This window comes from Pyrenophora tritici-repentis, chromosome 1 (assembly GCF_003171515.1).
Source record: "Pyrenophora tritici-repentis strain M4 chromosome 1, whole genome shotgun sequence".
NCBI classification, from domain to species: domain Eukaryota; kingdom Fungi; phylum Ascomycota; class Dothideomycetes; order Pleosporales; family Pleosporaceae; genus Pyrenophora; species Pyrenophora tritici-repentis.
The window spans coordinates 9,149,633-9,174,146 of NC_089390.1; the positions used below are offsets into that span (position 1 = coordinate 9,149,633).

At 52.2% G+C, this 24,514-nt stretch overlaps 9 protein-coding genes across 9 annotated transcripts; 2 read left to right on the forward strand and 7 right to left on the reverse strand.

Moving 5' to 3' along the window:
- Window positions 1–244: 244 nt before the first annotated feature.
- Window positions 245–1,727, reverse strand: PtrM4_035440 (Nucleoporin-FG multi-domain protein; the record flags this gene model as incomplete). The annotated part of the gene is made up of 3 exons (XM_001939359.2): window positions 245–1,205; window positions 1,257–1,595; window positions 1,663–1,727. 3 exons carry the CDS (start codon window positions 1,725–1,727, stop codon window positions 245–247), a joined length of 1,365 nt encoding a protein of 454 aa, XP_001939394.1.
- Window positions 1,728–2,097: 370 nt separating this feature from the next.
- PtrM4_035450 (FIP1, Polyadenylation factor I complex, subunit FIP1) lies at window positions 2,098–3,464 on the forward strand (the record flags this gene model as incomplete). The annotated part of the gene is made up of 4 exons (XM_001939360.2): window positions 2,098–2,238; window positions 2,295–2,344; window positions 2,400–3,070; window positions 3,370–3,464. The coding sequence occupies 4 exons, from the start codon at window positions 2,098–2,100 to the stop codon at window positions 3,462–3,464; spliced, it is 957 nt and encodes a 318-aa protein (XP_001939395.2).
- A 119-nt stretch (window positions 3,465–3,583) lies between these two features.
- PtrM4_035460 (Leucine-rich repeat (LRR) protein) lies at window positions 3,584–4,707 on the reverse strand (the record flags this gene model as incomplete). The annotated part of the gene is made up of 5 exons (XM_001939361.2): window positions 3,584–3,802; window positions 3,858–3,992; window positions 4,189–4,449; window positions 4,517–4,557; window positions 4,629–4,707. 5 exons carry the CDS (start codon window positions 4,705–4,707, stop codon window positions 3,584–3,586), a joined length of 735 nt encoding a protein of 244 aa, XP_001939396.1.
- Window positions 4,708–5,305: 598 nt separating this feature from the next.
- On the reverse strand, window positions 5,306–5,413 carry PtrM4_035470 (uncharacterized protein; the record flags this gene model as incomplete). Its single annotated transcript, XM_066104118.1, has 1 exon — window positions 5,306–5,413. One exon carries the CDS (start codon window positions 5,411–5,413, stop codon window positions 5,306–5,308), a length of 108 nt encoding a protein of 35 aa, XP_065966320.1.
- A 1,457-nt stretch (window positions 5,414–6,870) lies between these two features.
- PtrM4_035480 (SPS1, Serine-threonine protein kinase) lies at window positions 6,871–11,657 on the reverse strand (the record flags this gene model as incomplete). Its single annotated transcript, XM_066104119.1, has 3 exons — window positions 6,871–11,224; window positions 11,273–11,393; window positions 11,444–11,657. 3 exons carry the CDS (start codon window positions 11,655–11,657, stop codon window positions 6,871–6,873), a joined length of 4,689 nt encoding a protein of 1,562 aa, XP_065966321.1.
- A 204-nt stretch (window positions 11,658–11,861) lies between these two features.
- Window positions 11,862–13,468, forward strand: PtrM4_035490 (Glycos-transf-1 multi-domain protein; the record flags this gene model as incomplete). Its single annotated transcript, XM_001939363.2, has 3 exons — window positions 11,862–11,924; window positions 11,979–12,174; window positions 12,261–13,468. 3 exons carry the CDS (start codon window positions 11,862–11,864, stop codon window positions 13,466–13,468), a joined length of 1,467 nt encoding a protein of 488 aa, XP_001939398.2.
- Window positions 13,469–14,240: 772 nt separating this feature from the next.
- On the reverse strand, window positions 14,241–16,091 carry PtrM4_035500 (uncharacterized protein; the record flags this gene model as incomplete). The annotated part of the gene is made up of 2 exons (XM_066104120.1): window positions 14,241–15,406; window positions 15,455–16,091. 2 exons carry the CDS (start codon window positions 16,089–16,091, stop codon window positions 14,241–14,243), a joined length of 1,803 nt encoding a protein of 600 aa, XP_065966322.1.
- A 1,020-nt stretch (window positions 16,092–17,111) lies between these two features.
- On the reverse strand, window positions 17,112–21,404 carry PtrM4_035510 (RPO41, Mitochondrial DNA-directed RNA polymerase; the record flags this gene model as incomplete). Its single annotated transcript, XM_001939365.2, has 1 exon — window positions 17,112–21,404. One exon carries the CDS (start codon window positions 21,402–21,404, stop codon window positions 17,112–17,114), a length of 4,293 nt encoding a protein of 1,430 aa, XP_001939400.2.
- Window positions 21,405–21,845: 441 nt separating this feature from the next.
- On the reverse strand, window positions 21,846–24,217 carry PtrM4_035520 (uncharacterized protein; the record flags this gene model as incomplete). Its single annotated transcript, XM_066104121.1, has 4 exons — window positions 21,846–21,853; window positions 21,935–22,883; window positions 22,923–23,433; window positions 23,565–24,217. 4 exons carry the CDS (start codon window positions 24,215–24,217, stop codon window positions 21,846–21,848), a joined length of 2,121 nt encoding a protein of 706 aa, XP_065966323.1.
- Between the last annotated feature and the right edge of the window lie 297 nt (window positions 24,218–24,514).

The window sequence follows — 24,514 nt, forward strand, 5'->3', positions numbered from 1 at the left end:
AGAGCTGCAGGTGACATGTGTGTGGGGAAGTGGGTTTGTAAAACTTGGAAATGCGATTAGTTACTGTTTCGAACTATTTCTGTCTCTCGGGTATCTAACGCTTTTTCTTTCGCAAGTTCTATCAAAAAAGTTCTCTACATGGCCATGTTGCGAAAACACTTGAGCTGATTAATCATTACGCCTGGGACCTTTGTTCGTACAAACAATTCCCTACACCGAAATAGTGTGATGTGTGCTTGACTGCTCAGAGAAGAGCAGCTCCAACGCTTCCCAATGTCTGCTTTGTCACATCATCTCTAACCTGTCCCACCTTCTTGGCCGAGTCCAGAATGGCTCCCTCAATTGCTTTGAGAGCCTCGACCAACTCGCGTCGCTGATCACGCGGCGCACTTCGGCTGCCAGTCAACTGCTGAGCCTTCTCCAGAGTGCCAGCCTCCATCGTCCGAAGATGTGCCTCGATTTCGCGAATTTGGCGCTGGTACACATCTAGTGTGCGGCCAAGCTCGTCTGTGCGGCGGTTGAAATAGCCCATGAGGTCGACTGGTTTGGTCGGGTCATCGTCGTCGAGAGCGCTGGTGGCCGGTGTCTTTGCGCTTGAGGCTGTGAGGTTCGTGTTATTACGGTAATGGAATTGAGCTGGTAGTCGCTGGTTTTCGATAGCACGGAAGCTGAGTGTCGCGTCTTCCGCATCCTTCTTGACGAGATCCTTGAGGTAGGCAATATTCGCGGAATCGTTATCTAGGCCTACTTCGACTGTCGAAAGTTTGGTCTCGATGTATGCCACATCCGGGGCAATAGTAGCAATGTCAGCTTCGGTCTTGGGCATTGTCTCGCGGATCTGGCTGCAGAAGTTGATCTTTCGCTGTATGCCATCGTCAAATTGCTGGATCAAAGTTTGCAGCTCGGGATGGAGATCGTTGAAGCGCGTTGTTCCCCGTATCGAGTCCAAGGTGATCTGAACTGGCTGTGCACTTGCATTCGTCTGGTTTCCTCCCAATGTAGAGCCACCCAGTGCCCCCGGCCGGTTCTGTGTGTTCATGCCACCAAACAGACTGTTTTGCTGCTGCTGTGGTTGAGATTGTTGTTGCGTCGAACCGAATAGCGAAGGCACCGAGGTTTGGTTTTGCTGATTATTTTGCTGATTGGAAGTCGTGTTGCCGAATAAAGATGGGGTCGCTGTTGTCGTCTGTTGTGTTGACGAGCCGCTAGGTATGCAGTTAGCCTTTGTGTCACCGCATCCGGCACCCCTTACTTACAATAACGAGGGCTTAGCCTGGGTACCGCCAAAAAGACCTCCCGACTGAGTGGTATTCTGAGTCTGGTTCTGCGTGTTCCCTCCTAATGCGCCGCCAAACAGACCTCCGCTTTGGGGTTGCGATGATTGCGCCGTCGATGATCCAAAGAGCCCTCCGGTTGCGGGCGCTGTAGTCGCGGGCTTATTGCCAGATAGACCGCCTGAAGGTTGCGACGTCTGGTTCTGACCACCGAATAGTGATCCCGACTGTGGCTGTTGGGTCTGTTGGGTCGATCCGAAGAGGCCACCACTGCTCTGGGGCTGGTTCCCTTGCTGATTTTGAGTCGCATTATTGTTGCCACTTATCTATAGTCAGTATCATATAATGAAAATGAACAGGAGTAGGTGTAGTCTGCGCGCGAACATACAATAGTCCACCACTACCACCACCGGTGTTTATGCTCAGCGAGTTTGATCTTCCAAAGCCCGCCATCTTGTCTCGAACTTCTCTGCAGATTCTACGCGCCGTGTAGGTATTTCACGCGGCGGTGAGTTTGCAATGCACAAGTTGGGCTTGTCGTGGTAGCGGAGCTTGTTTGGTTGCGCGCCAGCAACAACGGGCACAGGCCAGAAGCTTAGTTAGAACGCGTTTCCCGCTCGGCTAAACCTTTACCTCAAAGAAGCTCCAGCTTGCCTTCATGCACTTTCAAGACAGAACACTGTTACGATATTCTTTCCCTGGATAGACCAAAGCTCCAGGACAAATAACTAAACCAATTCAAGTTCGCATTCGCAAAAGCTAGACCCCACAAGGTCCTTACAAAGGAAACCCGCGAGCGCACTGCACGACTCAACACAGAACAATGGCGGACGAATCCGACGACGATCTGTACGGGGATGAGACCACGACACAGGAGAAGAAGCAGATAGCGAAAGAAGAGGAAGCATCCAGCGGTGACGAACCTATGGACGAAGAATCAGGCGACGAGGACGATAGTGACTCTGTATGTCGCAAACCAAATCTACAAACCCCCCTCCAAGCAATCTAACAAAGCTCCAGGATATCGACATTATCATTGAAAAGGCACCTGCACCCGCCAAACCCACAGCGTAAGCTTCAGCCAAACTACATAACTACCATGCGCATAACTCACAAAGCTCTCAGTCCCCAACAAACGCAACAAGAATCCAAAGCCATAAAAATCGAAGCACCACCCCCCTCCACCACCCCCTCTCAACAACAAGTCCCTACAAGAACCGTACCTACCAGCGGCGGTACCGTGCCCCAACTCTCCGCCACGGCCCTCTCAGGCACCGCATTCCCTGCCCAACGCACCTCAACCATCGACGTAAACGGCAACCCAATCTACCCCCCACAGGGCAAAGAAATCCTCTCCATAGACATCGATGCGAATCTAGCCGAGGAGCAGAAGATCTGGCGTCGACCGGGTGAGGACCAGTCTGATTACTTCAACTACGGCTTCGACGAGTTCACATGGGAGCTATACAGGCAACGACAGGTCAACATGGCAAACACACTGCAAGGACAGAAGAACGACATGGCACAGATGCAAGCGATGATGGGTGGAGGACCAATGCCAGGTATGCCTGCCATGGGCGGCGGACCTCAGGGAAACGCTGGACCGGGTGGTGCGCCGCCTACTGGACCTGGAGGAGGAGGAGGTGGCGGCGGTGGCATGGGGGGCCCTGGTGGTATGAACGAACAGCAGATGCAGATGATGATGCAGGAAATGATGGCACAGGGCATGGATCCCAGTCAAATGGACTTTGCTTCTTTCATGCAAATGGCAGGTCAGGGCATGGGCGGCTTCCCTGGTGGGCCTGGCGGACAGCAGGGCGGAGGGTTCCAGCAAGGGCACCAAGGAGGAGGTGGACGGGGTGGACGAGGAAGAGGAAGAGGATGGTAGTACCAAACCCCCGGCCCCATTGTTTGGAAACGGATGCCACCATCATAACCGGGCGGCTCCACGGCGTTATGAGTATATTGCTACGATACCACATGGGTTGGGAAAGCTGCCGGTATGGCGCAAAGTAATCTGTCTTCAATTCTTTCTACAGATCATGTTTGTCTGCAGTCTATCTTTGAATGCTATTCCATGATGAACGTACTGTAGAGCGTATCTTTGCCAGCCTATTCAATGCTACAACTGTTCCATACATGCTCCTCTTCTTCCGTCCAATACGGCACATACCGATTTCTTTGGCGTAGGATATTGCGCTCTTCATCTGACGTATATGCGTGTCAGTGCAGTCGTAGTCGTAGTCTGCTGTATCCCAAGTCGCGGGCCATTTTCTCAACTCATCCAGCTTCCGGTCTACGTAGACGAACTATGTTTGCATTGCAAATTCGCCAGCTAGAATGTGCGCCGGTATCCGGCCCTCGGCAAAGTCCTTCTCCAGGCGGGCCATTTCCGCAAGACTGCTCGCGTTGAGGATGGCAGCACGCATGCGCTTCTTCTCGTCGTCTGTGTAGATGCGCTCCTTGCCCGAGTCGTCGCCGTTTTCGAGCATGGGGACAACGTAGCCCTTTGACTTGTTGCTTGAGATCTAGAAAGATTTAATTGTCATAGTCTAACATGACGTGTGGGGGAGATTCTCGCACCTCTTTGGCAAGCTCAGTCGGCTCGTCTTCAGTTCCGAATAGCTCCTTGGCCTTCTTGCGCTCAACATCGCGGATCTTGGTAAAGTCCAGAAAGCGCACTGTAGGACAGCGCCAGATGACCCAGTACCGGTAGTTCTGCGCATAGTGTTAGCATTTCATATGCCACCAGACGCCCATCCTAAGCGCTATATGCCGCGGATTCGGCGCCAGCTAAGTTCGTTCTTCGCCTATACAAATCCGGCTCCTCGCTGGCTCAAGTAGTATGCTTTATGCCCAAATTAAGCTCCGCGATTTCAAAGGAATCAACAAAACGCCTGGGAAGACGACGCACCTCTTTGCCCGCAACAGGGTTGCCCATCAACGACAGATACACCAACTTCTTGAACCCAGTCAGAGGATCCAAGTCGGCCAACTCAGCGATCCTGTTCTTTGTAAGGACGAGGGTGCTCAAGTTGGGTATGCTAGCTGCGAGGTTCGGCTGGATATTCGCAATGCGGTTCTGCGCGAGGAACAGAGTACGGAGACGGGGTTGAAGCGGGAAGTTTGCGAGTTGCGCGATATCGTTGTCGGTGAGATCTATGGCGTCGTTGTCCTTGACGTCAATATTAGCAATAAGTCTACGAGAAAACTGGGGAGTTCGGAAACAGTGCTAAGCTCACTTTTGCAGCACCCATGTTCTCAATCGCAGAAATCTTGTGGCCTAGAGTTTACACATATTGATATCAACGAAGCTCTTCTTCAAGTGTAGTATCTGTTCTTTTTTGTACGCACCTCGCAGATCGAGTTCACGCTCCGTGAGACAGTTGATGAAGGAGAGGGAGTTGTTGATTAGGTCGGTAGTTAACCTCATTTTGGCGGTAGTATGTAAAACGTAGTTTATGTGATAGAGTGCCTATGTGTGTGGGGTGAGCGTAAAGTCTGATGTGTGTTGTCCTTGCGCTGTCGTGTGTAATGTTTTAGTGGTCCCGGCCAGCTTCATTGGAATCTTTGTCGAGCCTGGGACTAACGTTAGCGCGTGTTAGCGCGCGGGGCCCGCTTGGTTTGGACTCCCGGCGTGGTTTGGACTAGCGTGGTTTGGATTGGACTTGCGTAGCTCATACTCAACCCGATGGGACTTGACCCAACTCGACAGCAGCAAGCAAAAGTCGCGAAAACAAGAGCGCACTCGGAGCTGTACCTCATTGGCGCGCTCCCTTCGAGCCATTTGCACCTACGCTCATTTTCATGCCAGGCGTCGCCTTCACAGAACGCAACTAGAAGTGAGAGCGGAGTACTCCAAAACTCTCCAGCATTTGAGGAGCGTAATACTGCTTTTTTGCTCTAAGAGCTCTACTGATATGGACGAGGGCTATTTGCCTTCTCTATTTTTGGTCCCCCTAAGATCTCTGTTGATCCAATCGCAAGGTAGCCAACAACTGCTTCAGGTTTTACATCACCAAATCTCACCCTTAGATTCTTGAGGAGTTTGCTCGATCCTCGCCTGTGAGGTAGGATCCCTTAGCCGGTAGAAGGACGTAAGGGCTGTCTCTCGTTGCGAGAGAGGAGAAGTTCAACATGACATCTGGTCCGCGCTGATAGAGGAAGAAAAGGATTGAGTGGATAAGGCCAGCGAGCACCAAGACTACTGAGGCGACGAGCCTGGTGACAAGCCAGCCTTTATTACACTCCATGACGAGCGTCTGACTACTCCAGGCTCAGCCTTGTCATGCGGTGCTGCAGCTGCAGCTGCAGCTATTTTTGTGATCCAACAAGAATTGGGCTATAATATTATCAACCAACGCTGTTTGAGATCCTTTAATGGATCGCCAGCGAAGTGTGATAGTAGTCCGTTTGGTCGTTGAGTGTGGCGAGAATCCGTCATTAACTAAGTTAACCTCGGTGCAGAGCATTCTCAGAGGGGCACAAGCACAGAGGTGTCCTGTCGCACTACCAGATCAGGGTAGCTAGCGAAAGAACTCCTTAGATAGTATGTCGGGTGGTTTTTACATAATTTCTCTTTTTCTGTTGCCTCTGGTGTTATCTTGGCTTTCCTTGCTGACAGGACGTACAATTGGATCCCTAAAACAATCCGGTGAACACATCCAAGCCACCAGGACCACGCGCATATGCAGCCTGGCTTGTCTTGCATCAGCTCCTCAAATATCTATAACACAACAAGAAAGGTTCAAATGTGATCAACTAACACATCCCCCACCAACGAAACCCAGCCTTGTCAACATCACCTACCTTCACATCAATTATGCCATCTTGTACAACATGCGGCGTATACTACAGAGGCCGAGGATCCCGTTGTGCCCTCCACCAGCGCCACACAAACCCCTGGCTCCAAGACCACCACCACAACAACTACAGCAGTGACTCCACCGACCCCAGCGGCGTACGTCCCCACTCCTCAGGCTATGGTCTTCACCAGCGTACTCTACGCTTTGCAGTGGACAACGACAACGTATATCACAACAGTAACGCTCTCATACACCACACCACAAACACACACCTCAACCCCACCCCCACCACCGCAAAACCCCTCTCCCTCCCCTCCTCCCTCACCAACCCCCTCATCCAAACCTTCACAACCCTAACCCCCACGCACGCCATAACCTCCCTAACCTACACCGTCCACCCAACCAGTGGCACGTACTCTCTAACCGCGACTGCCAACCCTGAGCGCACCCAATGCAGCGTGTGTAAGGCGTGGTTCGCCGATCAATCCAAACTAGCACACCACCAATGGGAACTGCCCGTCGGATGTGAAGAATGCGGCGTTTGTCTACGCGAAGAGGATGTCGGGTGGCATGGGGCTGGCGTGAGGCATGAGCGGTGTTTTGTGAGGGGGTGTGGAAGTCATTATAGGAGGGAAGGCGGGTGGAGGAGTGGGGTTGTGGGGAGACATGTTAGGGAGTGGCATAGTTGAGTGTGTGGGGTATGGGATGGGATAAGGGGTTAAGGGATTGTGTGTTTGTGTACTTGAACTACGCTATTTATTCTCTTTTTCTCCACTACAGCATTGGCCCGTCTAGACTCTTCGTAGTACCCCACCTCTCACATGAACAAATTGATAACCCCCCGACCGATCCGCAGAAATAACCATACCGTAAGGCATCTCAATCACGGCAACATCCAATATGCGATCCACATGACTCTTCAACAGCGTCTGCTGCTGCAAAGCAATAGCCCCCGACCTCGAACTCTTCCCGCCCACCTTGCCCCTACTCGCCGTACTAACCCTACTCTCCCTTCCATTTCCCGCATTCATCGGCTGCTGCAACCGCTCCAACACGACAATTGTTTCGGGACTAGGCTGGGACGCCGTATACGTTGGCCTTGCTTCGTCTGCTTCCAGGCCATTTACAATCATAGATGCTTCTGCACGGCTGGTGTCCCAGTACCTGACTTTCCAATCGGGGCCTGCGGTGAGTAGGAAGGTGTGTTTACCCTCGCCTTTTTCGTCTGTAGCTTGCGTGTGTACAGCGAGGGCGCGGACACCGCGGTCTGCGTTGGCGTTTGCAGTTGGCTCGACGCTTGTGGCAAAGCGACCAAGCATGCCGCCTGGTCTCTCATCATCGAGGTCGATTAGCGTGGTACTCTTACTTCCTATGTCCTTGCATGAACCCGTGCGGTAAACTTCTTTGCAGACGAGTTTTTCGAAATCCCAGACCGTGATTTCGCCCTGGTCGCTGCCGCCAGCGATGTAGAGACGAGTTTTCTTGGCCTTCGGGAGGACTACCTGGTACAGGCGGTGAATGGGAGATGCGCCATGGTGGACCCAGGCTCTGAGGCGCAGTTTAAAGCGCAAGTCCCAGAGGTCGAGGACGCCGTGTGAGGTTCCAAGGAGAAGCCAGTGGGCTTTTCGGTCGACACAGAAGCAGGTTGGGGTGCCGTGGTCGAGGGGGTTGTGGAGAGTGTAGAGGAGTTCCATGGTTCGTAGATCCAAGGCGATGATCTTGGAAGTATCGGTGGCTAGTAGTAGTACGGATCTGTTATCCCCGTTGTAGTGCTCGGACCATACTGTACAGTCGCCTTTTGGTAGTTGGTATTCGCGGAGGAGTCTGGGTCGGCCGAATTTGGCATTACCGTCTTGGCTTTGGATGCAGTCGACTCGTACTACATGGACGCTCCCGTCACTGCCGGTTGCAACGAATGAGTAGGTTTGTTCTACAAAGACTAGACTTGTGACTTTGACGTCCTCTCCGAGCCGGTAGGTCTGACGGGATCGTCGGGTAATGTTCCGCTCGACCCGTGATGTATCCCATATCTTTACGGTGCCATCATCTGAACCACTGATGAAAAAGCTTTGGTCTGGAGCGACCAGAATCCTGGTTACTGCGGCCGTGTGCTCTCCAAAACTTGCTACGAGCGTACCCTCTGGCCTCCAAGGAGTTGCTGTAGGTGATTGGTGGGTGTCCTTGAATCGGATAGGTTGTTTTCGCATAGGAGGTTGTATGCGTGGACCAAACTCAATCTCATCTGTTGGAAAGCGTTCGAGAAGCATGGAGTCCAGAAACTTGAGTATCGTTGGGTCGTTGCCAGTGTAGTTGTGTGCGTTTCGGAAGCGGACCCGCATAGGGCTTCGCTCACGCCGATCAACAAGAGGTGAATGCGGTTGTCGTGACCGAGAAGACTCACGCACATGGGTACCATCGACCTTTCCAAAAGCATTTGCAGATGTTGTACCAATCTCAGCCGAGGCCTTTCTCTCGCCTTTGCCGAGCAGTCCTAGTGCGCTGTTTCTATGTCGAAGACTATTTGAGATATCAGTCGAACCAACTGACCCTACTGGAGATTGAGGCCCTCTGGTGATGTTGAGAGAACTTCTTCTCGCTTCAGATTCGGAAGGTGGTGATTCCATTCCAAAGGCCCCTTCAGAAGATGACGTTTTCGACCGAGAGGGAATAGTAATGCCCCTTTCTTCGCGGATCAGCCGTCCAGCTTGGTTCTCGAAATGTGGCATACGATCAGATATTCCCCCAGCTTCAGTAGTTGAAGCATCCAGCAAAGCGTCTTTGATAGTTCGAGGTGGCAAATGTTCTTCTGGTGCGCCCGGTTTTCTTGTTTGTTCCATGACTTGACGGACGTCTTCGTCAAACAACACAGTCTGTGCTTTGACATTGAGATCTTTTAGCGTCACAATGCTATTGAACTTTGTGGACGGCGTTGCGATACTATCCGAACGTCGACGGTGGCTTACTCTCCAGATAAAGTCTCTCAGTGCAACAAGTTTGAAATCATCTTCTGAGGTCATGCCTGCATTACGAAGTTTTCGTATCCATAGCTCATCTTCTTCATTCTTTGGTAAACGCTGTAAGACCTTTTGATCTAACTCGCGGCCTGAGATTGTTGGTAGACTTTCTTCTGATGATCCAAAGGTGAATGTTGGCTGATGTCGTACCGCAACCCAGAACTGCCCTTTTTGAGCTTGGAGTGCCCAATTAGAGGCCATCTCAAGAAGTAATCGCGACATTGGGGTTTTCAGAGATTCGAGAAGTCGTAGTTCAGAAAACTCGGACGGCACCACCTTCAAGTATGGTCGAATGAGGTTGACCAAGATGCTGTGCGCATCAGCCACAGACAGATACTTGGACGCTGCCGAGATGAACTGGACAGCTGCTTCTCGTATCCAGAGATTTGGATGCATCGTGAGACGTGCGAGGATATCCACTAGCTCCCAAATTTTAGAGCGTTGAAAGAGACCCAGTTCTGCCATTGACGAAAGCGCTCGAATGACCTTTTCTACTACGAATTCTTCCGGATCCGTAAGCGCTTGTACCATGAGCGGTAGAATATATCCTTCCAGACTGGCTCCTCCGACAAACACAGCGACACCAACGATTCCTTCGAAGAAGGCGCACTTGAGCATCCAATCTGGATCATTGAGATACGTGTTGAGATGACTAAGCACAACATCGTTTGCTCTAGGACTACCGAAAAAGATGCACAGATCGGAGACAGACCGGAGCATGGCTCGCCGAACAGATGTATCCTGGTCAGTGAGGAGAGCCTTTGTATGCTTTTCAAAAGCTTCAAGCAAGATACGGCGATCCGAGTCGAATTGGTTCCGCTGTGCTGATGAAGACATGTCGTCTTCCGTTTCAGGGTCTGCAGTCGGCAAGGATCCCTCAGCGCGCAGTGCCTGAATCATGTCGAGATACTTGGCCGCAGTAGTTGCCAGCGTACCGATGCAGAACGCATACTGCATCCGGACAAGAGGACCAACTTTGGTAGAGGAATCTGAAAGATAGGCCTCTAATCTTGGCAAAACATACTCTGGGAAGATGTAGGCATTAATAGGAGAAACCACTTGCACCATTGCTAGTATCTGCGTTAATGTGCGAAGAGCGGCAATCTTGACTTGTTCCGACTTATCGACTAGTAACTGGGCCACGTAGGGTATGACTCTGTCGAGCTTTGCTTCGTCTGTCAATCGCTCTGAGAAGGCCAGAAGTAACTCCAGGCCCCGAATGCGGGCTGAAGCTCTCGCCGTACCACGGAGACAAGACACAACAATAGTCAGGAACACCAGGTTACCGTCGTCGATTGCCAAGCTCTTTGCGGGGGAGGCCTGATGTTGGTAGTTTGGTATGTTTACAAATAGAGGGAACAGCTTGGCGTTCGGCTTTGGGGGTGAGAAATCAGGTCTTATCAGCTCCTTCCCATCTTCGCTGGAGAGCAAATGGGATATCTTGTCGTAGTCGCTGTAAATCTGATCTATGCGTTCGTCGGGCTCGCCCAAATGTTCCGAGCCAGTTGTAACAGGTTTCCGGCCCGAAGACGGGTCGGTGATGGAGTACATGTACTGTTGCAGAAAGCCATAGAAGTAGGTCGGAAACACTTTGCCTTTCCAATGAGTGAGGTAGTCCTCGGCGGTCATCCTTGAATTTGGATCGACTTGGATCATGTGCAGAATCAGCTCTCGTATATTCGGATCCTGAATTTTGCTGAGATGGGAGTGCTCAGGGTTGTATTCCCCCTGTCGGTACTTGAACAGTTGACTCAAAGAGAAGATGGGCGCTTCCAGGAAGAGTTCGGCGATGACACAGCCAACACTAAAGATGTCCATGGCCCAGTTGACGTCGCCTTCGCCTTCGGGTTGCTGTCCGGCAGCCAGAAACCTCTCAGGTGCCAAGTAACAGGTTCGGCGGCCCGACAAATCGAAGTAGAATGAGAAGTCGGCAGGGTTGTCTTCTGGCAGATGGGCTGGCTTATACGAGGATGAGAAATCAGCCAGATATAACCAGTTCCAGGAAGTGACCAGGACGTTTTCAGTCTTGATATCGCCATGAAAGATGTTCCTGGCGTGGCAGTCTCGCACAGCACAGAGGAGCTGGAATGAGAGCCATTTCTTCTCAATCTCTTCTAAAAACGGGCGTGTGCTATTTGAGTTGAGCAGCGGGCAGAAGTGGCAGTTCGTCGAAGCTTACCTCAAGCGGTCATACAAAGAGCTATGAATATATTGGCGAACCAGATAACCACAAGCTGCGGTCTCGATGACACGATGATAGGCAACAGCATTTGGGACATCTGCTAGCACCTTGCGTTCATCTGTGCAGATTTAGCAAGGGCCTCGAAAACAGATCCTAACAGGCACTCACGGAGTAGGCGTTTAACATGATTTTGGAAATCGAACTGAGCATACGGTTTCATAACGACGCGAGCGACGACAAGTCCATCCTTGTGCCGGGCTCTGACGGCTTTCATAAACCGAGCTGCTCCGAGTGATTTCTCATACTGCAGATCAGCCAGCTCCGGCACATCAATGTTAGCGGAGCCAGCCGAAAGCGTAGTTAGCGAGAAGCCCTGACCCATGGTGAAGGTTGACGTGTGTGTGGTTTGGTGATGGAACTAGGGCGCTGAGCAAGGTGGGTGCCGCGCAACCGACATATTGGAAGTTGCGAGTATGCAATATAGTTTGTTCACCCAGCGTTGCCTACTAGGCTATGTATGCACCTGTGCGATAAGACTTGGAACGACGTGCAATGGCATAAGTAGTGTGGCGCATCAGGTGCATCGATGGAGGTCATCCTGCACCCGTCGCGCCTGCCTCGGCACTACGACAAAAGCGGAAAGGGTTACGTAGGCCCGCAGACTGCACCTCCGACTCCGATATGCGACTCTAACACCACACAGCACCATGGGGAATGCGAACCACATATGATGACGGAGAAGAAGCAGAACGTCGTCTTCTTTCACCCGGACCTGGGCATTGGCGGCGCTGAGCGTCTTGTCATCGACGCCGCTGTTGGTCTTCAGAGCCGCGGGCACAAGGTCACCATCTTCACATCGCACTGCGACCCGCAACACTGCTTCGACGAGGCCCGCGATGGTAAGCCTCTTCTGCCTCCACCTTCCGGCCACCCACCGCTCATGACTGCACAAACAGCTGAGACGTGACCCTGACTCGACGCAAAGGAACTCTCGACGTGCGAGTGCGCGGAAACTCGATTGTCCCCGCTACTATTCTCGGTCGCTTTGCCATTCTATGCGCCATTCTACGCCAGGTACATCTGATATTACAAATTGCCTTGTTTACCCAAGAGCTTTCACAGCTCGCACCTTCCGCCTTCTTTGTCGACCAACTTAGCGCTGGCATCCCGCTCCTGCGACTGCTACAGCCCGGCCCACGCCTAATCTTCTACTGCCACTTCCCCGACAAATTACTCGCAAAGAAGGGAGGCCTACTGAAGACACTATACCGCGGTCCCTTCGATTGGCTTGAGAGCTGGAGTACCGGCTGCAGCGACACCATCGTAGTCAACAGCAACTTCACCAAGGGCATCTTCGGCGACGCCTTCCCCAGCCTAAAGCATCGCTCGCCTGGCGTTGTATACCCCTGCGTCGACACAAACGTGAGCAAGTCCGCAGAACAACTCACGCCGCTATGGAAGAACAAAAAGGTCCTCTTAAGCATCAACCGCTTCGAGAAGAAGAAAGACGTAGCCCTCGCCATCCGCGCCTTCGCCGGCCTCTCGCCCCAAGAACATGAACAAGCACGCCTCGTCATCGCAGGCGGCTATGACCCCAGAGTAGCTGAGAACGTCACAACCTACACCGAACTATGCGAGCTAGCCGATTCTCTCAAACTGAAGCACGCAACTGCCAAAACTATAATCACCGCCCAAAGCGTTCCAGACGACATATCCGTCCTCTTCCTCCATTCGGTTCCCAACGCCTTCAAAGCCACGCTCCTATCTACCTCACGTCTTCTAGTCTACACCCCGCTCCACGAACACTTTGGCATCGTACCCCTCGAAGCTATGCTTGTCGGCACACCCGTCCTTGCAGCCAACGAAGGCGGTCCCACGGAAACAGTCATCAGTGGTCAGACCGGCTGGCTGCGAGACGTGAACAAGGTGCAGGATTGGACAGAAGTCATGCGCATCGCCCTTGAAGATGGTGATGGCGAGCAGAGGCTCAAGGAAATGGGCAAGTGGGGCAAGGAGAGGGTTATAGCGGAGTTTTCAAAAGAGAAGCTGGCAGAGCGGTTGGAAAACGAGATTACGGATATGATGAAGAGGAGCGTTAGACCGCCGCTTATACCGTTTGTGCTGGTATTAGGTATCGTGGGGGCGATGGGCGGGTTGGCGGCTGTGAGTTTGTGGTTGGCGACGAAAGAGTAGGGGAGCAGGTATCTTAAAAGAGTATTCGTAATGTGGTCTACAATTAAAATTTATCACAGTGCTTTCTCTATACCGTACTGAAAAAGAATACATTCAGACTTCACTCCCACCCCGTCCCTCACTACTTCCTCTAACAGCCCCTTCACCCTGCACCACCAGCACCTGCGAAGGAACCCGTATCAACGGCGAAGAAGAATCCTCACTCTGCCGCGGGGGCAGAGTCAAAGGATCCATTGGGCTCGACGAAGCATCGCTTTCGTTGCGTCTGTGCGACATGCCTGGGGTAGGCGGTGAAAGGGTGCGTTCAACGAAAGGGCTAGGCTGGTGTATGGGAAGCCATGTGTTGTTGTTGTTGTTGTTGTTGTTGTCAAAGTTGTCGTGGGTGTTGGAGTTGGGGCGGTCATGGTCATGAGTGTTAGTGTACTGTGCCAGTTCAGCCGTCGTCTGCGCCCCCCTTTCCCCCATCTCCCAAACCAACGTCTTCTGCACCGTCTTCAGCAACCCACACCCTACCACCCCTCCGTCGCCCACCTCCCCCAACTTACCCCCCTCCTCCACCTCCTCGTCCTCCTCAAACCCCGCATAGCCTCCGCATACACCTCCGTCGACAAAAACGACTGCTGGCACCACTCGACCGTAATGTAAAGCATGGAGCCGCCCATGACGGTACTCGTGAGAATGGTGCCTGTCGTCCAGAAAGGCGAGACCCACGGCCCGGCTGTGTCTTGTGCGGTGAAGTCTACGTAGCCGCCGCCGCCGGCCCAGTGGCTGGTTATGCATTCGCAGGTTTGGTACCAGCCGAGAATTTGGGCGAGGACGATGTATATCTATTGGGGGTTAGAGGATGGGATGAAATGGGGGAGGGGAGGAAGCTTACCAGCCATATAGTGTTGAAGGTTTCGACTGGGCGAAAGAAGAAGAGCTCCCATTTCCTCTGTGGTGTCATATCTCCCCAGTAGTCTTTTAAGTTTTCCACATCGTTTCGTATTCCGTTGTTGAAAGTATATGTGTTGCGGCGCCAGAGGGGAAACAGATAAGTGACGCTTACAAAAGCGGTCAGAAAATAATTCCCCACGGTCCGCAAGAACCGCATCGTTCTCTGTCTCAGCTTCTTCCATTCATTCACCACGCGGTTATCTTCCGGAGAAAAGGTAGCAGAGTACCGACGTATCCGGCTCCCAGCTCTTTGAATCAAAGCAGGTTCCACACAAGCTGCGGAGAGAAAAAGCCAAACTGTCATTTCCGCGACTAACAGTCCGAGAGACACGGAGAAGAAGATTGTGTAACCCCCGCTCCGGCAGCCGAGACCGACGGTCGGAGTGAAATAGCTCAAGATGAATGCGCCACCACAGCTCCCTCCAACGATGATGATAGCGGTCCAGATCTGCCAGAATTCGCGGAGGTCAAACCACATAAGACCATCGTCGTTGATGCGACCCAGAACCAAACTCGCTCTTGCTTCTTGTTCATTAGCAAGCCAATTCCTTCCCTTGTCAGCCACATAACAATTCTCGATATCGGATAGAATGGCGTGAGCGGCGCCGTAGTGCCATCTTATACGCGCCTGGCCCGCAAACTCGACGAAGAAGTCGTGCATCTGAGAATACAAGTGCTCATCCACGTTGGCGATTTTTTCGATCCAGAGTCTGAGCTCGGGGTAATCGATTTCATCTTTGAAGGTGCTAATGAACTTTTCCCGGTTTTCGCTATCACGAAGTGAGCAGTGGACTTGGTCGACGAGCTTGCTAAGCTTTTTGCGGATGACATCTGCTGCAATGGGGTTCCGGTCGACGATTGAACCGAGGATGAGGATGGGGAACCAGGCGAGTAGGCAGCCGAGGGCTAGATCGTGGGCAGTTGAGTTTGCGCCGAGGTGGACGAAGGAGTCTTGGATGGAAAGCGAAAAGGCGAAGAGGAACCACATGATGGATATAAACACTATCCACAAGTCAGTAAAAGCAGGCACGAGATATAAAACAGACATACCCGGCACTGCCCCCCTCCTCCTGATCTCCCTAACCTCCCTCGCCAACTTCCCCCTCTTCTCCCTCAACGTCTTCCCACTCCTCGTCTCAATCAACTTCAAATCCTTACTAAACAGCGTAATCCGCAACAACCCCTCCGCCTCCTTCTGCAGCTCCCTCAACCTCGCCGTCGGCGTAAGCGTATACTGATTCATAACCAACAGTAAATACATCGAGTCGCGCATACTACCAAAGTGCGTCTCACGCCCTGGCGTCTCATCGTACCGAACCGCCATATCCACCATCAAAGCCGCCTTGGCAGAAACCTTGATATTCCACAACACGTACGACAGCGACGCAATAGGCGAGCCGACCCACCGCGTTATGGCGAGTAGAGTACGCCATGTCGCGTTGCTTTCAAAGGGCGCTTGCAGGAGTGTGCCGATGACGGGTAGAATCCAGGTTGTTATGACGCCCGAGATGTCTTTCCAGGGGTATGCATCGTATCCTGTGCCGCAGACGTGTAGACAGCCTTCTCGTGAGATTTGCGTTGTATTGTTACGGACAACACCAATGATGGGGCCCGTCCAACTCCAGAGATCCTGTAGCGTTTTGTTGGAGGCGAAATCTTGAGCGCATTGATCGATGTTGATGCCCATGATGGGTTAATGTAAGTAAAGAGAATTAGACTATCATCGTTCTATTCGACCTAGAAACCCACAGCGGATGTGCATCTGTTTTATTCTGCAGCGAACGGATTGGTGGCGTCGCATTATTGCCGTTGGAGTGGCTGCCTACCGGGCGTACAACGACATGTCCTAGAACGGTCTTTGAGCCTCATTTCTGATCGGTGAGATTCTGGGTATCACATCTCAGCTCTTGTGGTACATACCACACACTCCAGACTTAGTTAGACTTATCTGCGCGTCTCGCGCTGAGATCGTAGTGGCTGTACCACGCACGTGGGCATCCATGTATCCGGGCGATACCCATGTAGCAATGCCTCCTTCTGGTTATCGATGTTGTAGCCTTATCGTAGGGCACTCTAAGGATAAAGTGTGGCGCAGCATAGGCAATGAAGACGAACGGGACGTCAGTGGTGTAGGCAGGAGGTTCAGGTGTATTGGCATGGGGGCCGTTTCCTGATGTGCCACAACCCCGCACGACCAGCTGAACTCCTTCACCCTGCCACTTACAACTCAGAACATCCCAGAGGATAGCGTTGAAGGTGTCTAGTTTTGGATTTTCTAAATCTCTCGTAGATGGGTGTGGTATCTAGCATATACACATACATGAGGTATTTTCCTCTTCTTACAACGTGGTTCAACACATGAAGCTGACTATGAACCCAAATGCCAAAACACCACGCAATGCAGAAACAACAAACTCCCGAACCATGCCACAAAACTCCTTAGATCCAATCGTGAAGTTCAGTAAAAGACGTTTTTCTTTCTTCCTCTCGTTTCACCCTTCTTCCTCGCTCTTCCTACGATTGTCGAGCTTCCTGGCTTCGTTTCTCTCCACCATGCGAGACGTGTGATATTGACCTTCCAGCCACACTCGATAATATCCCTAGGCAATGTCATATACCGGCGGATATTCTCTGTCGCTGTAATCGGTACATTCTCCATCGGGGCAAAGTACTCGCGTTCAGCATCGCCTCGAAGTGCTGGACTGAGTCATGAGAAGAAGTACTGTGATTCGCGAAGCCGTGAGACATCCCAGCCACCCTTCTTGGGTACAGGAGGGAATGTCAAGGGAATCCACACTTGTGTAATTGTCTTGTCAGCGGCGACACGAGAGGGCGACTTTTTCTTGGTCGTGATGCCACCGCTTTGAGGGTCTTTTCCAAGATTTTCCGCTTCCTCTTCTACAAGATCCAGCGTGGATTTGGTAGTGGAAAGCGCGTCCGTTACCGCGTCTGCCTCGGCACCCAAGACCTTGTCTCTGACCTCTGTCTGCCTATCGGATGATTCTTTGTCCTTGGTTTCACCAAGAAGACTAAGACGATACGAGTGAAGTGCCCTGGGATCCTGATTTGCGAGCCAAATGCTGGTTGGCGTCTCCATCTCCTCACCCATTTTTACCTCCTCGGGATCTTCGCTGTTTAGCAGCTTCAAACGCTTAGCCTCAAGCGCAACCTCCTCGAACGTTGCTTCTCCTTGGCGGTAACCTGGGCTAAAGCTAGTGTTGCCTGAATTGCGACGATTGTTGTATCTCCACCGGATAATCTTCCGACTAAGCTCTGTATTTGCGAGAATGTTGGCTCGGTACAAAGCACCTTTGTAGCGCGCCGAGAACTCGGCGGCCAGACGCTCAACAACATCCTCGGAGTGCATGCGCACAAAGGCATCGCGAAGTATAACGTTTAGGTTCGGGATATCAGAAGCGTGCGTCCAGAAACTGTCGTGCACGGCCGCAAAGTCAAGACCCATCTCGCTGGCCTTGAGTGCAGATAGCAACATGTGACTCGCATCGAGAGAGTGGATGAAATTGGGGGGAAATGCTTGAAGTTGCTTACGCTTGTCGACTTCATCTTTTGCTGATTTTTTCGAGACTGTTATATCCTGGATTTTAGTCCTGATTTTCTGGACGCTGTCCTTCCTGTAGGGCTGTACGATTGGCATCCTAAGTGGTGTAGTCCAGATGATACCGGTTGTGAAATTTTCCATGCTCTTGTTGAACTTGGCGAGTTGAGCTGATGTGAGCTTCTTTGGCGGTGTAAACTTGGAATCGTATGCCTCTTTAGCAAGATCTATGCCCTCATATCGATCATGAATTCGCCGTATCTGCTCTTTGGTTAGGGACGTGGTAATACGTTCGCCACATTCGCCTAGCCAGTATTGAATTTCCTGAGCACCGTTGAAAATCTTGCCCAGAGCTTCGAAAATCGCGTACGCAATGTACAAAGCGACACTCCCAAGCGACTTGACCTTCTCAGTTGGCTCAAACTTGGGGAAAATGTTGCGCAGCTCATCATGGACTTGCTCTTTGGCTCCCATGAAGGTGACCCCGTAGACGTTCGTCATAACTGTACGTTTGACGACCTTTCGGCTGATGTGACCTTCGACAAATTTTGCGAGCTCTGAACCTTTGGCAGCGTCTTTGGTAACCATCTCCTTGACGAGTTCGGCAACACCTGTGTAAATGTCTTGGGGTCTGTCCGAGGGTTCAAGATTGACCTGACGAGCACCGGCATGATCACCTCCCAAGGCCGCGTAATGCTGAAGTCCGTTGCATGTTCCATCCTGGTGCACTGGCAGCTGTGATATAAACCTAGCCGGATCGGGCGAGTCCAGAGCGTTCTTGAGCTCTATGCAGCATGCCAGACATTGCCATGGGTCCTCCGCCTTGGCCCACCATCGCCGACCATCCAAAGGATTGCTTGCTGAATCACGAATCTCATCAAGATTGTCCATAGCAAACTGTTCACGCTCTCGCAAACTAGCCTTGTCGAACCCGTAGAGATTGGCAAGATGGATCTTTAGCCACTGCAAGCCGACAGTGCCAAGCTCTTTGCCATGCGCAAACTTGAGAAGACCTCTGGCGACATCGGAGCCGATGTGGTTGAGGATAGGGGGAATTGGATATGCTCGGCCTCGAAAGTCGACACTGTGTGGAAAGTAGATTTTCTTCTCGTTCAAAAACGCGCGCGCCGTCTCTAGTTGGAAGTTTTGGAAACATCTTTGCGAGTGAAGACCGCCGATTTGGTTATCATATTCTTTCAGGGCCTTGCCCCATTTCGCTCGTTCTTGATATGTCGCATCGGCTGGAGGCTCCTTGGGGCGCTCTAAAGCTGCTACCGCCTTTTCTCCGATGAGAGACCCGAGACTCTCACCAGCGTTCCAAGCGCGCGCCATGACGTCGAAAACAGGAGCGTTGATTTGCCAAGGCACCCGGCCGAGCACGTCGAGACCAGCCATCACTTTGGACATGTCGCCGTTCTCTATCGCAGACTGAGCGTATGCCCGTTGTGATGAGTCACCACCCTTCTGACGAACTACCTTTTGGGGTAGGGTATAATAGCCGCCGTCTTCGAAGCTCGACCATGGCTTTGGCTCAATCACCATGGGTAGTCTGACATTATGAATGCTATGCACCGACTCAGTCCGTAACTTGGTCAAAACTTCGTGATGGGGCACTATGAACCCAAGCTTCTTGCCCTGATGGAAGCCAACCTGGTGGTGAAATGCTGCCATGCTACGAGATTTTTCCTCGCCTGTCCTCGGATCTTTTGCGGTCACAGTAAGTGTGGCACATGAGAGGAGGTTCTCCAGACACATGGCCCCGAGCTTGGTCCGAGCCACAAGTGGTATGGTGGTCTTCTCGAAGCTGTCGAGACTTGCAACTGACTCCCTTTGTCCCGGTTCGGTTTGCAAGACCGGGGGGTTTTTCGATAGCTTGTTGAATAAGTCTAGGCGAGTCTGTTTTCGTTGCTTCTTGAGGAAAGCATCCCGTCGGGCCTGTGACTCGCTATCGAGATAGTCTTGAATTTCGCTGCCTATGGAAGTGGATAAAGCCGAAACCTTGAGGGCAGAGTTGTCTTCGCCTTTGTTTCTCACGGCGGCCTGAGTGGTACGAGCAACGGTAATGGCGGCGAGCTTCTCCGGCTTGCATCTCTCCAACCAGACACCATATGAGTTGACTTCCTCCTTCATCATGTCCTTGGAAGACTCTGACAAAACCTGCTTGGCATGCTCAATGCGCTTCTTGAAAGCCGGTACTAGGGCCTTGTACCAGCTGTACATCATGGCCTGGATTGGTTTGGTATTCATCACGCCGTGGATTCCGATGTCGGCCAATTTCTCGTTCTCGTGCTTCCACCTGTTGACAGCCGCATCCACGCCATCTTGTTCCATTTGGAGCTGACGGGCATATGCATACGCCTGATCCTTTTCCTCTTGTGTGCCCTCCATGTCATGTGGGTACGGAACGCGTTCGTGGTCGTCGAAGAGGGTGAGGGCATGTTTCAAAGAGTCGAGGCCCATGCCTTTCTGTGGAACAGGCTTGATGGATTGGGCGGGATGCGCTACCAGGCCATGTTCGATGAGGTTCTTGCGACTGGCGGGTGTGTTGATGTGGAGATTTTGTACTTCTTCGACAGATGGGGGCTCGTCAAATGACTCTGGTTGCATGTGGATTAGCAGGTCCCATTCCTCATCGGAGAAGTCGGGTGAGGTGTTGATGGCCTCCAAAACGTCGTCGCCGAGCTGGCGTGCCGTGACAATGTATGTCCGTATCGACTCTTCCTGTGCGTCGTCGACTAGAAAGTTCATGGCCGACCGGATGAGCGTGACAAATGTCTGCGCATTCGGCGGGACGCCTGCGCGGAGCATCTTGTTCTTGTACCAATGCTCCACCTTTTCCAGTGCCTCGGGCTGGGGTTCTATCTGGCCCATCTCCAGTATTGTCTGTAGATAGACATTGTGTGCATCCACCACTTCGGCGGCATCGGCCTTGTAAATCGACATGAGGCGATCGATGATGACGGCCGCCCGATCTACGCGGCCAACTCGCAGGCAAGCGTATAGACTTTGGTGTAATTCGATGGGATCGTTTGCCATGCCGTCTCTCGCTCGCATTATGGGTGACGCAGCCAACGTGTCGCGCACGACGAGGGGGTTTGATCCGTCCCATGTTGGCAGCCGCGAGAGCTCGGGCGACGGCATGTGGCGACCCCATGTCTGAGCAAAGGGATTGAAGGGGAGCGAAGAGGGCGGCGGTGGTTGCAAGTCGGCCGAAGTGGCGAGGGAGCGCGTCTCGTGCCGTGAAGACAGCGCATGTGACTTTTCCCCGGGTCGTCTTCTCGAGTCGGGTGCCTGTGTTTTTGTTGTTGCTGCTGTTGACAAGGCGTAGTATCTCGTCCGTGACAGTGCGGGGCAGAGCCATGGCAGCGTCAATTGGTCGCTCAGAGTCGTCGGCGTCCTAAACGCATCTCTGCGCAGTTTCCGCCCTGCTATCCTCGGAAGCATTTTGCACGTAGACCGTGGTAAGTAGTTTATGGGTATCGCATCAAACAGAAAAGAAAGAGAAAAAAGTATGTCGCAACACTACAAGGAGACAGCAAGAGTACAACGCCGGAAATGAACAGGCAGGGTCGAAGGCGCAAAGAGGCCGGTGGTGAAGTGGCACTCGAGTTGCCTCCGGTGGTAATTGAAGTTTCTCCACTGATCCCAAAATTTACCAACGCTACGCTATCGCTATCCGCGTCATCACCAAAGAGGGCTAGCGTCGACACTGACACGCTAAGCCCCGCTTTTCGCCTAGCATCGTCACATGCGGACTGTACAGTGAGCCCGAACAACGCCTTGGGTTTCAACTCCTTCCACGATGCCTTTGCCAAATTCAAATTTCAATCCTCTATGAGCTAAGTTCCCGTACTGTGTACAAACGTCAAAAGAACATATCCCATCCTACAAGTCTCAAGCCCCAGCAGTTGGCCGCGTAGTTGCACTCTGCTTAGTGGATGTGGATGTGGATGTTGACGTTGATGTTGCCGCACTGGGCAGCGCATCCTCAATGACTTTCTCCAATTCATCATCCATCGGCGCATCGAACAACTCCACCTCCCGTGTTTCGTCATCCTCCCAATCGCTCGCATCTTCATCCCCGTAACAGAACAAGTCTTCTGCCTCACCTGCAATCATCTTCTTGTGCTTGCCTTTGGGAATTTTGCAGCCACCGATTTCTTCTCGGAACGTATCCGCGTATGTCTTTGCTATTGTAGAAACGTTGACAATATCGATCTGCTGACCGTCGTAGAGGAGATGGGGTAGATGTGGGATCTCGGGCAGGTCGCCCTCAAAGGGGAGTGCAAGGTGGAGGGGTACTGAGCCGGGCATGATATCTGTTTCTGGATACTTTGGAGGCTTCACTTGTCCCTCAGCGCGCAGGAACACTTCACCTGTTTCTGATGGCTGGGCTGGTGATTCTTTGTCGTCTGCAGTAGGTGATGCAGTGAATTCCTCGGGCCCGTAATATAACTCGTTGTGTATAGTGACGAGGGGATGGGAATGTTTCGCAGGATACCAAATTGAGTATCCCCGTACTCGCATCATCTCAAGCATATACTCGCTCCATGCCGGCAGTATCTCTGATACCAGCTTCTTCCGCGGTGTTGTTTTCTTCGCCTTGTGGTGCTTGGCCACCCGGTGAGTCAAAAACGAATGTAGCTCCCTCCACTTATCACCCAAGAACAATGTCGCGTGGCTGCTGGGCGCTTGCCACATGAATGGCGAGCTCTTTATCTTGGGATATAGTGTCTCGTATCGGGTTGTTTGCATGTCGCGAGTCGATGGGAGGGTCAACTCCGTCTTGCCATCCAAAAGCACCGACGGAAGCTCAAGGCTGACACCCATGAGACCTGCGTTATCCGAGGCGCCGAATGACGAGTATTTATATTCCAGCAGCGCGTATTTGATGAAGTGGAAGTAGTGAGGAGATAGCTGTGCCTGGGGTGAAAGTAGTAATACATGCGAACTGCTACTCACAGGGTAGAACAGCTCGAGGAATCGTATGGCCGACTCTTCTTGGTTGTGACCATGACTCATGATGCGCCGTCTGAGAATTAGTCCGCCACTGTGATCCCATTCAAACTTCTCCAAATGTTCTTTCAGAGACACATCCAGCTCAGCGGGCAACTCTAATGTGATACGTGGTGGTTTAAGGCCACTGTAGTCGGCCTCTTTGATCGACTTCAGCAAGCGTAGAACACTCGACGAGTGCGGTGGTACCTGTATCAGCACGTCTACGCTAGGATCATGCCAACGTTTTAACGAGCCCGCGTCAAGTCTTGTCAGCCACATCAGGTCTTCAGCCCTGTCCCTTGGCACTTCAATTAGAGGCACGCGAATCTTGTCAGTTTTACTTCGCATGCCGTTGGTAAAAAATTCATCTTCAGATGACGAGTCGTCCATGATGGCGACCTGTGGATGAAGGAAGCGTTGTATGTGAGTCAGGGCACCAATGACCGCAGACTCAGCACGCGCGTCGTTGCTATACCTGCGGACGAAGTATTAGTCATTTGTATCCGGAGATCAGATAGGTACAAATCCTGCATGCTGCCTGCGCTGTTGGCAAAGCACCAGCTACTGGAACCGCCCACCAACAGCCGTAGGAGTGGTAGTACATACTCTGTATAGTCCGGTCGCGCATCATGCCACACAACCCGACATTTCTCCTGATCTATCCCGTTGATGTCTATCAAATCCTTGACGGGTATATCCTCCCTCCCCATGAAAGCCACATGTACGTGATTCCTATTCCACTGTGACATTTCACAGGCCATTGGCAGAAGCGTCGCCACACTCCTAAGGCTCGACATAGCAAAAAGTACATTCCTGTTTATTTTCTCGTATCCTTCTGACATGGATGAGCTTGCCCGTAGCGACGCAGCCAGGCGGTAGAAGCGTATATCTCCAGTATATACGTGAGGGGGCGACTCTCCATGTTTCGGTTGATGTATGCCCGGTGGCGGCCCCGTTGGCCCGTCGTCGTCGTCGTCATAATTTTGTGTCTGTGGCGCCTGATATACATTTGTGCTGGGTCGTCCCAGCGGGTATCGAGGCTGCCTGTCAAGCACCTCTCTGTACTCGTCTGCGCCGCCGTGGGACAAGTAGTAGTAGACGACGAACAGACCTGCTAAAGCCAGCAGTGTCCGTCTCCGTCGCCAACGAAACGCGTGATTCCATATCGCCCAGCCAGATCGTCGCGCTGGCTTGTATTTGTGGTCATCGTCCTTCTTGCCCAATTCTTCGTCGCCCGGAAGCAGTGCTTTTGCGAACATGTTGCCGCGTATGGCGCTTTCTTGCAACCACCGACTATTTGTGGTGCTGCCTGTCGCTACCATCCAGGGGAACCGGTCATTGTGTGAAATTGTCGTATTACAGTGGAGCGTGTCGCGTGTCCTTAGTCGTGTCGAGGGAGATAGAGCGATTTGCGCATACGAGATAAGCGTCGGAAAAAGGGTGATTATTTGGATTCGAGTCAGTCGATAACCGGACACTTCCGCGAGTATGACCCGAATGTAAGCAAGTAAGAACGAGCTTGGAATGCGGAAGAAGACATGTTGATAGATCAAAGG